Source organism: Cervus canadensis, chromosome 24 (genome assembly GCF_019320065.1).
Source record: "Cervus canadensis isolate Bull #8, Minnesota chromosome 24, ASM1932006v1, whole genome shotgun sequence".
NCBI lineage: Eukaryota > Metazoa > Chordata > Mammalia > Artiodactyla > Cervidae > Cervus > Cervus canadensis.
Window position 1 is genome coordinate 42,537,575 of NC_057409.1, and position 16,574 is coordinate 42,554,148.

Sequence of the window (16,574 nt, forward strand, 5' to 3'; positions counted from 1 at the left end):
TGCTGACATTAAATTTAAATTATGAGTAGATTTTATTACTTACACACAAATAAAATCCATAATTATATTAATACACTATAAACAGATGTATGGATGATAAAAAAACCAGAAACAAAATAAACTTAACGTCAATAAACTTTAATTCCGTGTTCTCTCAAAAATATAATAGTGGTATCTATTAAGTTAAGTGATTCAAATTCTTTTTGTGAGTCTGGCCTGCTCTTGCAGACTTAGAATAAAAGATTTTAAATGAGAAAATAAGGAATCATTATTCAAACACTATCTCCTGGCAGAAAGCATGTGGTACCACATATTGAAAACGGCTGGTATTCCTTACTGGCTTCCCCTATTCAATCTTGTTTTGTAGATTCTGGTAACGCCTCACAATGCATCTTCTTGCCTCTATTCAAAGTCTTCAAGAGATAAGTGGATACAGCCAAATAACAGTCAGTAAGAACAACAAAAGAAAAATAGGCTCATGTTATCTTTAGTTCAAATCCCACTCATTCAGAATTTACAACATAAGCTCTTCATAGGAAACAAAATAGGTAACAGAATTAAGACCCTCAGCTCCATTACTTACTTACCACTGATTTTCTAGCATGGATAAATGCTCAATAAATATTTTTCAAATGAAAAATACGTATAATGAAAATCTGAAGTGGTGCGAGTCTTAAGCGCAAACATCCTAACAAAGCACAGGGGACACAGAGAACATATTAAATATGCTTTCCCCCCGTGCCAAATTTTACTTTAGCAGAGTCGGAGGTAACCTTGAGTTTACTTCTCTGATTTTTAAAAACAGGAATATCTCTGCTCCTTAGTTCCCAAGAAGATGTAGATCAGTTCAGACATCTGATGAGCATCCTCTGTAGAATAAGACCTGCACTAAGTCAAAGACTTAAACTGAAGAAAGTAGGGAAAACCACTAGACCATTCAGGTGTGACCTAAACCAAATCCCTTACAATTATACAATGGAAGTGACAGATTCAAGGGATTAGATCTGATTGAGTGTCTGAAGAACTATGGACAAAGGTTCCTAACATTGTACAGGAGGTGGTGATCTAAATCATCCCCAAGAAAAAGAAACACAAAAAGGTAAAATGGTTGTCTGAGGAAGTCTTACAAAGAGCTGAGAAAAGAAGAGAAGTTAAAGGCAAAGGAGAAAAGAAAAGGTACACCCATCTGAATGCAGGGTTCCAAAGAACTGCAAGGAGAGATAAGAAAGTCTTCCTCAGTTGATCAATGCAAAGAAACAGAGGGGAACAACAAACAGAAGATGGTGTTCAAGTGATGCACTCAATACGCCAACAAATTTGGAAAACTCAGCAGTGGCCACAGGACTGGAAGAGGTTAGTTTTCATTCCAATCAAAAGGAGGGCAGTGCCAAAGAATGTTCAAACTACTGCACAACTGCAGTCATTTCACATGCTAGCAAAATAATGCTCAAAATTCTCCAAGCTAGGCTCCAAGAGTATGTGAACTGTAAACTTCCAGATGTAAAAGCTGGATTGAGAAAACGCAGAGAAACCAGAGATCAAACTGCCAACGTCTGTTGGATCACAGAAAAAGCAAAGAAATTTCAGGAGAACATTTACTTCTGCTTCACTGTCTATGCTAAAGTCTTTGACTGTGTGGATCACAACAAACTGTAGAAAATTCTTAAAAGAGATGGCAATACCAGACCACCTGACCTGCCTCCTGAGAAATCTGTATGCAGGTCAAGAACCAACAGTTAGAACAAGACATGGAACAATGAACTGGTTCAAAACTGGGAAAGGGGTATGTCAAGGCTGTATATTGACACCCTGCTCATTTAACTTACATACAGAGTACATCATGCAAAAAGCCAACTGGATGAAGCACAAGCTGGAATCAAGGCTGTCAGGAGAAACATCAATAACCTCAGATGCAGATAACACCATGCTCATGGCAGAAAATGAAAAGGAATTAAGGAGCTTCTTGAGGAAGGTAAAAGAAGACAGTGAAAAAGCTGGCTTAAAACTCAACATTCAAAAAATGAAGATCATGGCATCCAGTCCTAAAATTTCATGGCTAACAGATGGGGAAACAATGAAAACAGTGACAGAGTTTATTTTCTTGGGCTCCAAAATCACTGCTGACAGTGACTGCAGCCATGAAATTAAAAGATACTTGCTCCTTGGAAGAAATGCTACGACAAACCTAGTCAGCGTATTAAAAAGCAGCGACACCACTTTGCCGACAAAGGTCTAGTCAAAGCTATGGTTTTTTCAGTAGTCATGTGTGGATATGAGAGTTGGACCATAAAGAAGGCTGAGTGTCAAAGAATGCTTTCAAACTGGAGTATTGGAGAAGACTCGAGAGCCACTTTGACAGTAAGGAGATCAAACCAGTCAATCCTAAAGGAAGTCAACTCTTAATAATCATTGGAAGGACTAATGTTGAAGCTCCAATACACTGGTCACCTGATGCGAAGAACTGACTCACTGGAAAAGACTGTGATGCTGGGAAAGATTGAAGACAGGAGGAGAAGGGGACAACAGAGGATGAGATGGTTGGATGGCATCACCGATTCAACAGACATGAGTTTGAGCAAACTCTGGGTGATTGCAAAGGGCAGGGAAGACTGATGTGCTACAGTCCATCGAGTTGCAAAGAGACAGACGTGACTGAGCGACTGAACAACAACAAAGTAAAAGGAGTTGAACTGAATTAACTCCATGGCACCAGCAGCGTTTGAAATGTGTGCATGTGTGCTGAGCTGCTCGGCTGTGTCCAACTCTTTGTGACCCCATGGACTGCAGCCTGCCAGGCTTCTCTGTCCATGAGATTCTCCAGGCAAGAATATTTGGAGTGGGTTACCATTCCCTTCTCCAGGAGATCTTCCAGACCCAGGGATCGAACCCAGGTCTCCTGCATTGCAGGAGATCCTTTCCCATTTGTGCTGCCAGGGAAGCCTGTTTGAAATAGCACTGTCAGTTCTGTCAGTCGTATCTACAGTAAATATGCTGGGCAAATGAAAAGTATGCACCAGTTTCATTTACACGTACATAAATCTACAACCTCTTCAACTTTAGCAAAGTAATTTATTTCCCTTCTCTCAAATATATTTTATACTGCTTACCAGAAAACACCTGATTTATTCACTTAACAAACACTGAATATTTATTGAATGCCTATATGGCACTGTTCCATATGCTGATAGTGAAAGAAGCAAAACTCCCCACCTTACTTATATCACTCACATGCCAGAAAGTGAAAGTAGCTCAGTCGTGTCCAACTCTTTGAAACCCCATGGACTATACAGTCCATGGAATTTTCTAGGCCAGAATACTGGAGTGGGTAGCATTTCCCTTCTCCAGGGGACCTTCCCAACCCAGGGATCAAACCCAGGTCTCCCGCACTGCAGGTGGATTCTTTACCGGCTGAGCCACAAGGGAAGCCCAAGAATACTGGAGTGGGTAGCCTATCCCTTCTCCAAGAGTCTTTCTGACCCAGGAATCGAATTGGGGTCCCCTGCATTGCAGGCAGATTCTTTACCAACTGAGCCATCAGGAAAGAGGGAGATAAATAAATATACTGCTTGTTAAATTATAAGTAATATGAAGAAAAATAAATATGGAAAGAAAAGTACAAGCAAAGAGGAGTGTGAACAAAAGGCAGGGACTATGTTACAATTTTACACAGATCAGGAAGGAATCAAGAAGACATTTGAGCAAAAGCCTAAAGGAGGTAAAAGATTCAATCACAGTAAATGCAAACTAAAAAGGTCCTAAGGAAGAAGTAGGCCTGGTATGTTCAAGAAAAGGAGGCCAAGGAACCTCCCTGGTGGTCCAGGGGCTAAGACTCCCATGCTCCCAAAGCAAGGGGCCCCAAGTCTGGTCCCTGGTTAGGGAACTAGATCCCACATGCAGCAACCAAAGATCCCGTGTACTGCAACTAAGATTCAGCACAGCCAAAGAAATATTAAAAAAAAAAAAAGAAAAAGAAAAAAAGGGACACCAGTCAAAGCGGCTGGAGCAGAATGAGCAAAGGAAAGGCAGACAATTCAAGACCAGAAACTAGATCATCCGTGCCCTGCATGCAATTTTAAAGATTCTGGTTCTTACACTGAGAAGTCCCTAAGTATTTAACAGAACAGTGGTATCGTTTGATTTAGATTTTTAAAGCTCATTCTGTCTGCTATTCCAAGACTAGCTGAAAGGCTATTGCTATAATCTAAGTAAGGGATAATGGTGACTTGGGCCAGGATGGTAGCAGGAGAGGTAGTGAAGAGTAGTCAGATCCAGGAATATGAAGACAGAACTACTTGTTATTGCAAAGGAGAAGTCAATGGTGATACTAAGGTTTTTGGTTTCAGTATTAAGAAGTCAGAGCTGTCATTTACTGATAGAGGAACAGCTACAGGAGAAGCTATGTTCAGATACTGTGGTAGGCTGCATAGTGGCCCTTTCACAGATGATCACATCCTAATCCCTGGAATTTGTGAGTATGTTACCTGATGTGGCAAAAGGGACTTTGCAAATGAAAAGTTAAGATCCTGAGATGGGAAGGTTATGCTGCTGCTGCTAAGTCGCTTCAGTCGTGTCCGACTCTGTGTGACCCCACAGATGGCAGCCCACCAGGCTCCCCTGTCCCTGGGATTCTGCAGGGAAGAACACTGGAGTGGGTTGCCATTTCCTTCTCCAATGAATGAAAGTGAAAAGTGAAAGGGAAGTCACTCAGTTGTGTCTGACTCTTAGCGACCCCATGGGATTTTCCAGGCAAGAGTACTGGAGTGGGGTGCCATTGCCTTCTCTGGAAGGTTATGTGACTGGATCCAATGTAATAACAAAGACTTTATAAGAGGGAGGGAGAGGATTAGGATCAGAGAAGGCAACAGGGCAAAAGAAGCAAGACAAAGAGAAGGGGAAGTGATGATGGTCGCAGGGGGACAGTCAGAGATGTGGAAATGGAAGCAGGGTCTGAGCGATGCCACTGCTACCCAGGGAACTGAAAGAGGGGCACCGACTAGAGAATGTGGGTGGCCTCGTAAAGCTGGACAAGGTAAGGAGACGGACTCCTCCCTACAGCTTCCAGAATGAAACACAGCTCCTGTGACCCATTTCAGACTTCTGACCTCCAGAACTATTAAATAGTAAGTTCATGGTACTTCAAGATGCTAAATTTTTGATAATTTGTTATAGCAGCAATAGGAAATTAATGCAACAGTTTAAGTATTTAGAAATTAAAAACTACATGTATCAGAATTTTTGTATAACAAATCTTCATCTGAATTTGAAAATACCTTTTAAAACCATATAAGGTTGTACACTCAAAAGGTATAGTATCAAGTTAAACACCTTAGCATTTAAAATAAATTTCTTCATCCATCTACTTCAAAATAAAAGCAAGTGTGTGTGTGTGTGTATCAGCCACTCAGTCGTGTCCAACTCTTTGTGACCCCATGAACTGTAGCCCGCCAGGCTCCTCTGTTCACGGGGTTCTCCAGGCAAGAATACTGGAGTGGGTTGCCAGTTCCTTCTCCAGGGAATCTTTCCAACCCAGGGACTGAATCCCAGTCTCCTGCATTGCGGGCTTCCCTTGGGGCTCAGCTGGTAAAGAATCTGCCTGCAATGCGGGAGACCTGGGTTCGATTCCTGGATTGGGAAGATCCCCTGGAGAAGGGAAAGGCTACCCACTCCGCTATTCTGGCCTGGGTAGATTCCTCACCATCTGAGCCATCAGGGAAGCCCAAGAAGACAGTGGTTTTAAACTAAAACATAGTATTTTGTCATATGTAACCTGAAGACTCAGCTCTGAACCTCTGAACTTTGCAGAATTTGTTACCTCAATAGATATTTACTCTAGAAGGCCTAACTCATGTAAATTCCTTCATCTTGGCAAATTGCTAGAAATGCTCAAAGTTATGGTGGTTACATTCTAAGTCAACATACAACCATAAACTGGGTAAGAGAAGGTGGCTGGCTGATTTTTGTATTTATCAAAGGAGGGCAAGAGATGTAAAAAGTCAAGAAGTATCACTCTAAAGCAATTAAGTTTGGAGACAAAGTACTTTAACCCAGGATATCCATAAGTATTCATAGTTTGTCACAATTTCCAAAAAGTTAAAATGAACTACTTACGCATCTGTGAATGTGAAATATAACTTTATATAATGTAGTTTAGTTGTAAAAGCTATGAAATTCTGCTTAACTAAAGAAATTCAATCACAGTACAGTTGCACACAATAAGAAAAATGAAATTAGCATGGAAGAAATCTAGCATCTCATCCTATCAAAAATCTTAAAGAAAGTAACCATTATAAGACATGCCCCCAAAAGAGCTGTGTAAAAAAAAATGACAAAAATAAATGATATAAGTCTTCAATATACATCAATAATGATAAACCATGTTTCACTGATTGTAGCATGAATAGTTTTTCCTCTTTTAACATTACCAAAACTGAAACGCATCATGAGGGTTAAGTAGCAGTATTTTAAGTGTTTAAGTGGCAATGTTCATTAAGTTAGTGGCACATAATATAGAGCATCTCAAAAATTGACAGTCTTAAATTTGATTAGACACGTATTGTTTTAGCTGTATTATCTCATTGAATCTTTACAACTACCCTATGAAATAGCTGCTATAATTCTAACACCTTACAGATTAACAACTGAGACAGATTAACTTTTCAGTCACACGGCCACTAAAATTATCTTTACTATGTACTACACTATTTAATTGGCAAAATTACAATTTAAAATAACCTACATATTTTCAGGATTTTGTAGCTATTGTGATGCTCTCAACATGAAAAGAAATTTAAGGTTTTTAAAATAACAATGCATTCAGCCTTTATAAAGTCCTTTTGCATACACAAATAAAGCGCATAGCCCAGTAGCAGTTAATATACAATATAAACCTGTTTGACCAAGCTTAATGATTATAGCAAATTCCTAGACATTAGTTTAAATCCATTTCTTGCAAAACAAAGTCATATAACTCAGAATGCACATCACCTCACTAATCGAACTTCCTTTAAGTGCAGATTTTTACAAAACCCATAGTACAATCAAACAATGTCATTTACCTTATTAAGACTGAAAATAAAATGAGCATCTCAAAAGATGCAGGAAAAAAGCATGTAACAAAATATGAACTCAATCCTGATTTTAAAAGATATTCTGAGCAAATTAAGAATAAGAGGATTTCCTGCACCTGATAACAGACACACATGAAAACTGACAGCTAATAACATAGTTAACGGTGGAAGACTGGCCACTTGCCCTCTAAGACTGAGAACAAGTGAAGGATATGAGCTCTCACCACGCCTGTTCAACATCGGATTGGAGGTTCCAGCCAGTGCCATAAGGTAAGAAAGGTAAATAAAACAAAGACTGGAAAGGAAGAAATAAAACTAGCTTCATTTGCTGGTGATTACCTACATTTAAAAAATTCCAAAGAATCTTTAAAAAAAAAAAACTACTATGTTTAACATGTAAATTTAGCAAGGTCACAGAATAAAAGGGCAATACACAAGTCAGTCCTATTTCTATACACTAGTAATGAACAACTGCAAACCAAGATTTTACAAAACATTAACTATTACAGTATAAAAATCATTAAACAATTAGGGATATGGAAGATAATGTGCAAAATCAGTATTCTAATCACTAAAATGACTAGATAAATCAAAGAATACTTAAATAAATAGAAATACCAAGTCCACAGATTGGAGGACTCAGTACTGTCAAAAGTGTAAATTGCCCCCAAATATCTACAGATTCAGTGCAATTTCATTAAAATCCCAGCAGGTTTGCAGAAATGAACAAGCTGATTCTAAAACATATACTGAGAAAGCAAAGAACCTAGAAGGGCGAAAACAAATCTGATAAAGAACAAACTGTAAGATTCATATCACCTGATTTCAAGACTTACTACAAAGCTACAATGTGATATAGACAAAGTATATATACTGATATGTATGTATTAAAGGAACAAAATGGAGTTCAAGACATACCTGGACACATATGGTCAACTGATTTCAACAAGATGCCAAGGGAATAGAATGGAGAAAATAATCTTTTCCTCAAATGGTTCCTAAGCAATTAGGCAACAATCTGCAAAAACTAAACCTTGACATACTTCACTTCCTGTAGATAAATTATAGGTGGATCACACACTTAACTGTAAGATCAGAAAGTACAAAACGTCTAGAAAAAAATAGGAGAAATCTTTGTGATTTTAGATTAGGCGAAAGTATTAACCAAAAAAGAAGCTGATCTATCAGCTTCAAATATATAAAACTTATGCTCTGTTAAAGACACTTAAAATGCAAACACAAGGCACATACTAGGAGAACTTATTTGCAAAATATGTATCTAATAAGTATGTGTACACAGAATAATTAAAAAATTCTCAAAACAATTTAAAAAAATTTTAAACAGATGAAAGATCTGGACACACATCTCACCAAAGATGACATAAAGATGGTAAATAAGCACATGAAAAAATGCTTGACATGATTAGTCATTGAGAAAATGCAAAACAAAACAAATGTGACAAAACTAACATCTATCACAACAGCTAAAATTTTAAAACCTGACAAAACCAAGTACTGACGAGGAAGAGCGACTGATACTTTGCTGGCAAGAATGCAAAACGGTACCATCACTTTGGAAAAGAGTTTGGCAGTTTAAATAAAGTTAAGCATCTGTTTACCATATAACCCTATAAAATCAGTATTATAAATATTTGCTGTCAAGCACAGGCAAGGAGAGACTTGACAGACTGTTCCAGGCCTAACAAGCTCCTATTAGATTCAGAAAGCTGGGTGCTTACATAGAGTAAGGAATAAGGAGCAAAAGCTGAGGTCCTTGAGCAGAGCCACACCAAAACACAAGGGGCCACGTGATTACAGCATGGGCGCCGTGAGCCTGCGGCGAGGGAGGAATCAACGCCACACTACCGCCTGACGTTGTACAGCCACGGCTCTGCCCAAAAGGATGCAACAGAAAGCCTCATCCCATCAGAACCGGGAGCTGATGAGAAACTGTATCATGCGGGAGACAGGGAAAGGAGAGAAAGAAGCCTACGAGGAGCTCCCTCCAAGCTTCTCAAGTCCACCAGGTGCTCCGGCAAGACTCGGGTCACCTGCACTTCAAGCCTTCCGCATGTGACCTGTGTGGATACACGCTAGGCCATCAGGGGGCCGTCGTAGAGCCAATTCCTTAAACTCACCCAAGTGAGATAAAGACACATGTCCCACCAAAAACCATTTGCAAATGTTCATCACTATCATCATCACTGGCTAACACTAGAAAAAAGTTATATCATGGTGGTTTATAAGTTTGTCAAAATTCACAGCCTTTTTACCTAAAACAGGTGAATTGTATTCAATGTGTATTACACTTCAATAAACCTAACTTTAAAAATCAAACTGAAAAATATGTATTGCAAATGATTCAAGATGAAGCTGCTTTGTAGTCCAAAATTTCTACATATAAGTATGTTATTTGTATATGAATAAAAAGTAAAACTCTATTCCCTACAAGGTAATGACTGTATAGTAATGTGAAGAGAATATAAATGCTGCTTACAGTATCTAGAAGGGAAAAACTTGCAAGGCAAGTTTAGAGGTCATTACATCCAGTCTACAAAATTATTCAGTGCAATCTCTGATATATTGCAGTATGTATTTCTGACATTCAGTGACTGTTATTTAGTGTCTACAACATCCTATGGCTAATGAAAGGATATAAAAAAAACTTTTAAGATATAAATCTATCCTCTGGAAGCTTTATACCTGGACAAGGAACACAAAATAAATGAAAAATTCAAAGGTGTCATTCCATTTGCTACTTTATTAAGCGAGCCTATTAACAATTCTCATAAATATTCAACCATAAGCTATTAAAGGGACTTCCCTAGTGGCTCAGCTGGTAAAAAATCCGCCTGCAATGTGGGAGACCTGGACTCAATCCCTGGGTTGGAAAAATCCCCTGGAGAAGGGAACGGGTACCCACTCCAGTATTCTGGCCTGGAGAATTCCAAGGACTGAATAGTCCATGGGGTCGCTAAGAGTCGGACATGACTGAGCAACTTTCACTTTATAAGCTATTAAAAGCCTGCAAATACTCTAAATATAATTTTCAATATACTTCTCTTTATCCACAAAAGATTACATTTATACACATCGCGACTGCATGTTATTAAAATTCTTTACATTTTAAAACGTAAGTAACCATCCAAAAGATCTCACCATCAAAAATATCTCCTCTATATATTCTACACATAAGTAAGTCTATTTGGTTATAAACTATTCTGTGGGAGAGGGCTTCTCAGATGGCTCAGTGATAGAACCCGCCACCTGCCGATGCAAGAGACACGGGTAATCCCTGGGTTGGGAAGATCCCCTGAAGAAGGAAATGGCAACCCACTCCAGTATTCTTGACTGGGAAATCCCATGAGCAGAGGAGTGTGGCAGGCTACAGTCCATGGGTTGCAAAAGTGTCAGACACAACTTAGCAACTCAACAACAGATTCTTTGGGAGATGAAAGACGACCCGGAATGAAGCAAATCTATCACACACTACACATTACACACCTCAATCTAGGGAAATTCGATCTCCCTAATTCAGCCTGATGTTCACATACATGGTTCACCCCTCTCTGTGGAGGTAAAAAACAAAAGTCAAGAAAAGGATGTAAACACCAGTCCTTAAATTTCTACTCTGTCTCCTCTTTCATTCTAGGCACTTTTAAGATTTCTCTATTTGTGAGAACAAACAGAAGTTAAACACATAAATACAAACCCTTCTGTATACTCTATGGCCATTCATAAAAGATAAAGTCATGACTAGCACCATTAAAAGTTTCTTTTTAAAGCACGGTATAACACACCCTAATATTCACTGCAACACTGTTTACAGTAGCCAAGACACGGAAGCAACCTAAATGTCTATAGACAGAGTGATGGATAAAGATGTGGTAAATACATACAATGTAATATTGCTCAGCCATTAGAAAAGAATGAAATAACACATTTGCAGTGACATGGATGGGCCTGGAGGTTGTCATACTAAGTGAAGTCAGACAGAGAAGGGGAAATATCGTATGACATCCCTTGTATGTGGAATCTAAAAAGAAATTATACAAATGAACCTAAAAAACACAGACTCACAGACTTGAGAAAACAAACTTTGGCTGGTGACAGGAGAAGACTGGGGGAAAGGAACAGTTAGGGAGTTTGGGATGGACATGTACATGCTGCTGTATTTAAAATGGATAACCCATTTTAAGGCCCATGAAACTCTGCTCAATGTTATGTGGCAACCTGGATGGGAGGAGAGTTTAGGGGAGAATGGATACATGTATGACTGATCCCCTTCACTATTCACCTGAAATGATCACAACACTGCTATACCCCAACACAAAATAAAAAGTTAAAAAAATACATCAAGTTATAAAGGTAATAAAGAACATGAACCTAATATTTTAAAAATATATGATACACATGTGTATGAAAAGATTTAAAATTATAAATCCCAGATATATATTCAAGATGATTAGGCAATTTTATGTTTCTTCCTTCTTGAAAGACATTACTTTGCCAACAAAAGTCCATCTGGTCAAAGCTATGGTTTTTCCAGTAGTCTTGTATGGATGTGAGAGTTGGACTATAAAGAAAGCTGAGCGCTGAAGAATTGATGCTTTTGAACTGTGGTGTTGGAGAAGACTCTTGAGAGTCCCTTGGACTGCAAGGAGATCCAACCAGTCTATACTAAAGGAGATCAGTCCTGAATATTCATTTGAAAGACTGATGCTAAAGTTGAAACTCCAATACTTTGGTCACCTGATGCGAAGAACTGACTCACTGGAAAAGACCCTGATCCTGGGAGGGATTGGGGGCAGGAGAAGAAGGGGACGACAGGTGATGAGATGGTTGGATGGCATCACAACTCAATGAACATGAGTTTGAGTAGGCTCCGGGAGTTGGTGATGGACAGGGAGGCCTGGCGTGCTGCAGTCCACCGGGTCGCAAACAGCTGGACACAACTGAGGAAGTGAACTGAATAATTTTTCAACATTGAGTATGGTTTTTATTAAGAATTTTAAATATTTGTATCATTTCAGTAACTACTTTTTAATGAAACTGACAAGTAAGCTATGATTCTATTATCCCCTTAGAAACCTTCCCTGCAATTTTTAATGAATTCTGAGTATCCTTGTTGACAGAGGAAAACGAATGACATCTTTCCTGTTATTTAAAACAAAGAAATATTTCAGATAAAACATAAAGTAAATTCTCAGTTTCTATTCTTCTGAGCAAAGCCATTTTATTGGATGACTTTGTTCTTACTCCGAGTAATGGATAATGGGAGTTTACTATGTATCTATGTGAATTATCACTCACAAAAAGCAGTAACTTTTTTTATCTAACAAAAGGAAAAATACAAAAATGAACAAGTTGGTTTTCCAGACTTAGTAAAAATCTAGTCTTATTTCATCTACCAAAACATTAAAGCAATCCATATTATTATAATGTTCTTCATTTATAAACACGTAGATCCAAGTTAATCAAAACATTTTAAAAGTTTCTGAATATGTACTAGATTAGGAATCAATGTTTATAAATGAAGAAGAAAAACACAAGTGTTACATATCTCCAAATAATTAAAAAGTAGCTAAAGTCCTTTTTCACAGGAAAGAAATAGTCAATCAGGAAAAGAGGAAATTGTAGTTAAGAACTTTTCTTCATCACATTTTAGAAAAATATTTTGGCAATCACTTTTTATTAGAGGTTGAAATAAAACAAAATCATCTAATCTTTTTTTTTTTTTTTTTACTAAAGATGATTTTTAAATTTATAATGTAAACTAGGCTAGTAACCTTGAAAACTACCACTTAAACCCTTCGGTAGATTTTGTGTGTGTTAATACAAGCACTATTTGATCACTCTTAATGCCAAAAGATAACATTTCTAAAGGACATTTTCATATGATAGGAACAATTTAAACAGTATGCCTCTTCAGAAGGACAACACCATTTTTCTTCCTTTCCTCAATTTTTACACTAAATGTAATCTACATTTAGAATATTCTTATCTTATTTTTATATTCCCATGGATAAAACCAGGCATTTAAGGACACTGAACAAAGAACCTTATCATGTTACCTACCAATAAATTTGTCTTTTTCCTGCTTTACAGGCAAAAACTGTCCTTAAACAAAATAAAATGAGTATCAGGTGAGTTAACTTGAGCTAGTGGTTAGGACATGTTGCTATAATAAGGCTAAACTGACCAGCGGATCACTAATTGACTTGCATCTATTGCAGGGCAACACGCTGCATCAGAACCCCTGCTGGTCAGTTCGATGGTTACAAGAAGAGCCAGCCAAATGTGCAGCTGAGTCAGCACAAATCCACTATCATCAGGTTCTATTTATCAACTTTACTACAAACAAATCATGTACAAGTTGTCACCTGGCGAGAGAACGCCAATAATATACCCACTGGATCCTAATAGCGTCTATTTTAGGTTCTAAATTGAAGAAACAAGGTATTTTAAAATCCAAACCCATTTCTATTAATCAGCACTTATATTCTGAATTTTAAAATAGCACCGCATTAAATTCTGAGTCCCACTGCTAAGACAAATGATGGCAGCCACATTCTTCTCTTTTGAACCGGAAGAAATGTAGTGATGACAATTGTTGATCCCTTTACTCTCTTAGCTTTATCAATTCAGGTACTTTTACCTTTATGTAACAACTGCAAACTAAGAGGATCTATACCTTCAAATTACAATAAAAATTATCTTCCAAAGAGAATTTAAAAAAAAAAAAATCAGTAGTGATAACTGTAACCCAATCACTTTTCCACCCTGTTTCTCTTCTGAGACCTATAACTCTTTCCCATAATATATTGCAAAAGGGATTGTAATGACTACTTCAGTCCTTTTAATTTGCCCCTCCTAGAGACTGTGAATTTCCAGAGTGAGGATAGCAGAGTTTCCTCCAGTCCTTCTCACCTGCAGCCCATTAAGAATATAAATTGAGACTCAAAATGGTATTCATCTGCTACAGATCAGTCTTCCCACTAACTATATACTATGAAATTCTGTAGACACTAGGTACATAGCAACTCTTAACAATGCCAGGCCCATATTAGACTTTCAAATATATTTAGTGAAAACTAAGCATGTCAACCTTTTACTCTCTCCTATCACACTCAGTATCAGCAAAGCACCCCATGAATATGGACAACTGTACTGTCTGTATGAACCTTTGACCCAAGACACACTCTGTCTTTTCCTACTGGCCATACTTTCAACTGCCTCTTCAGAGGGAAAAGCCTTGGATTATGTCTGATTCATTCTCCAGTACAAATATTCCATACAAGAAAACACAGTGCTCAGGATATGTCTAATCAAGTAATATCTTACAATACAATCCTTGATTAACCATGTGATCCTTACAAAATTTTGAACTTATAAATTTTAACACCTATTTTTTTCTTTGGTTCACACCAAGACTTGAGAATGCTTCCCAGTATAGCTGATGTTAGTGAAGATGCCTGGAGAGATGGAGGTGGGAGAGGAAAAAAGGCCATAGTGAAGCAACAATTTAACATATTGCTTCCATTTCCACCTATATCCCAAGAGAACTTAAATGGGAAGGGAAAAGATGGAGGTAGAACCTATGATTCAGAATAAGCTAGAAAGAAAACAAAAGATGCTGACTTTGCAAATTGTGCATCTTAAGCTATCCTTTCAAATAATTTTTTTTTAAAAATTGTTTTTAATCCACACAATCTTGCTTCTTCCAGAAGCAGCTCAATTTCATCTCACCCAATATCCTCCGCCTTCATACACAAACATACAGTGTACCACTGAGTCCCGATGCCAAACCAACCATCACAGGAAAATTTAAACCGTGAGAATTATTTCCCATTTCTCTCAGAAAGATAATCACAAACATTTTCCCTGCAGGCAAATTAGCTATTTCTAACGGGCTTGGAGGGGGGTGGCGGGAGGGAATATACCATTATCATGCAGCTTCTCATTCTCCATAGAGAAGAAAACTGGCATTAACTTCCAACAAGGGGGACAGCTGCTCTTATACTGTATCCCCAGTTAGAACCTAAAAACAAGCCAAAAAAACCATGCTGATCTTTTGATGTATTCAAATGAATAGAAAACTAAGGCATTTTTACTTTGCAGCAATACAGTGCCTCAAAAATCCTCCAGAGATTGGGGGGTGGGGGCCACCCATCAAACCCCAAACCCTTTGCCATATGGGGGAGTAGGATTCTGTCAAACAGAAAATGCCACTCTCCGCCTCCTCCGCCATCGCGAAAATTGACGGGCACCGATTGCGGAGGCGGCCGAGGGAAGAAGAGAGGAGGCGGGGACACACACGCACACACACACCCCGCACCGAGAACTGATTCATGGCTTTTGAAAAATGCTTGAAAGCTACAATTTCCTCCAACCGGAGAATTCTCACCCATTCTCCCGCTCCCACCCTGCTTCTGCCCCTGCATGGGGGCTCAGCTGCACTGTGTCCCCGCGGCGGCCTCGGCCCCGTGCGCCCTACGCCCCCAGGCGCGCGGCCCCCGGGCCGGGAGTCCCCCACGCGCCGCTCGGCAGCCAGAGGCCCAACACGCCCAGGCCGGGAGACGCGTCGCACCTGGATGTAGTTGTTCTCGCAGTAATCGGCCACCCGTTCCAGATTCGTGTAACTGTCGAAGAGGGCCCGGCGGCCCCCCGGGATTTCCTCCTCCAGCAGCATCTGCAGCTCCGCCATCTTCACATCCTCCTCCTCATACAGACCGCAGAGGCAGCGGCGGCAGGAGCGCCAGGGAAACCCAAGACTGGGAGAGGAGGAGCCGAGGCGACGGCGGCGGCAACCCGGGAGGAGCGAGAAACACCCCCCGCGCGCGCGACAGGGGAGGGGGCAGCGGGAACGGGGGCGGGGCGCGAGCCGATGGACTCGGAGGACGGTCACCGCGGCGACAGCCGGCCCGGCGCGCGCACGCGCGCTCCTCTCCCTCCACCCCCGGGAGCCCGAAAAAGGTTCCCACCCTTGGTCGCGCCGCCCGCCCCTCCCCCACATCCGGCGTCTCCTAGCGACCGCGGGAGTGGGGGCCGGGATGCGCGCGGGAGTCGAGCGCGCGGTTAACTCTTCGGCCCCCGCAGGATGCGTGGCTGGGGCAGTGCACCCCGCGGCCTTTGTTAGTCCGGCGTGAACGCCCACCCGGCTCTGCGGTCTTCCCGTCGGCTTCTTCAGCGACTCTCCTCGGCGTTATCCTCAACCTGCGGCCCAACCCTGTGGTAGTGGCTTGAGGGATAATATTAGCCCGCTGAACTCCCTTGCAGCTTTAAGTGCGCCCCACTTTTAATTTTTCTCTTCATCTTTGACCGTATTCACCCTCTTTGGATAAATAAATTTCAGTTTCCTGATCCCAAATTTCCTACCCTCCAGCCTCTTTGCACCTGTTTGCCGATTAGCGCCGTTTCCCCTGCCAGCTGAGCCTCGGCTCTTTCCTCCTCCGCCTGTCCTCTGGCCTTCAGCTTTTTCCACTTGCTCTATGCTGCCCTTCTTCA

At 40.1% G+C, this 16,574-nt stretch overlaps 1 protein-coding gene across 19 annotated transcripts in view; it reads right to left on the reverse strand.

Moving 5' to 3' along the window:
• ABI2 (abl interactor 2) overlaps positions 1-16,015 on the reverse strand; it is a 104,397-nt gene extending 88,382 nt beyond the window's left edge. For 3 of the 19 annotated variants that reach the window (XM_043445080.1, XM_043445078.1, XM_043445063.1), the window contains exon 1: positions 15,658-16,008. In XM_043445080.1, coding sequence (XP_043301015.1) covers positions 15,658-15,774 — 117 coding nt within the window. In that variant the 5' untranslated portion in view covers positions 15,775-16,008. Of the gene's footprint in view, positions 1-15,657 lie in introns of all 19 variants that reach the window. The other 16 variants (XM_043445067.1, XM_043445062.1, XM_043445071.1 and 13 more) reach the window with 10 other exon arrangements.
• Positions 16,016-16,574: the final 559 nt, after the last annotated feature.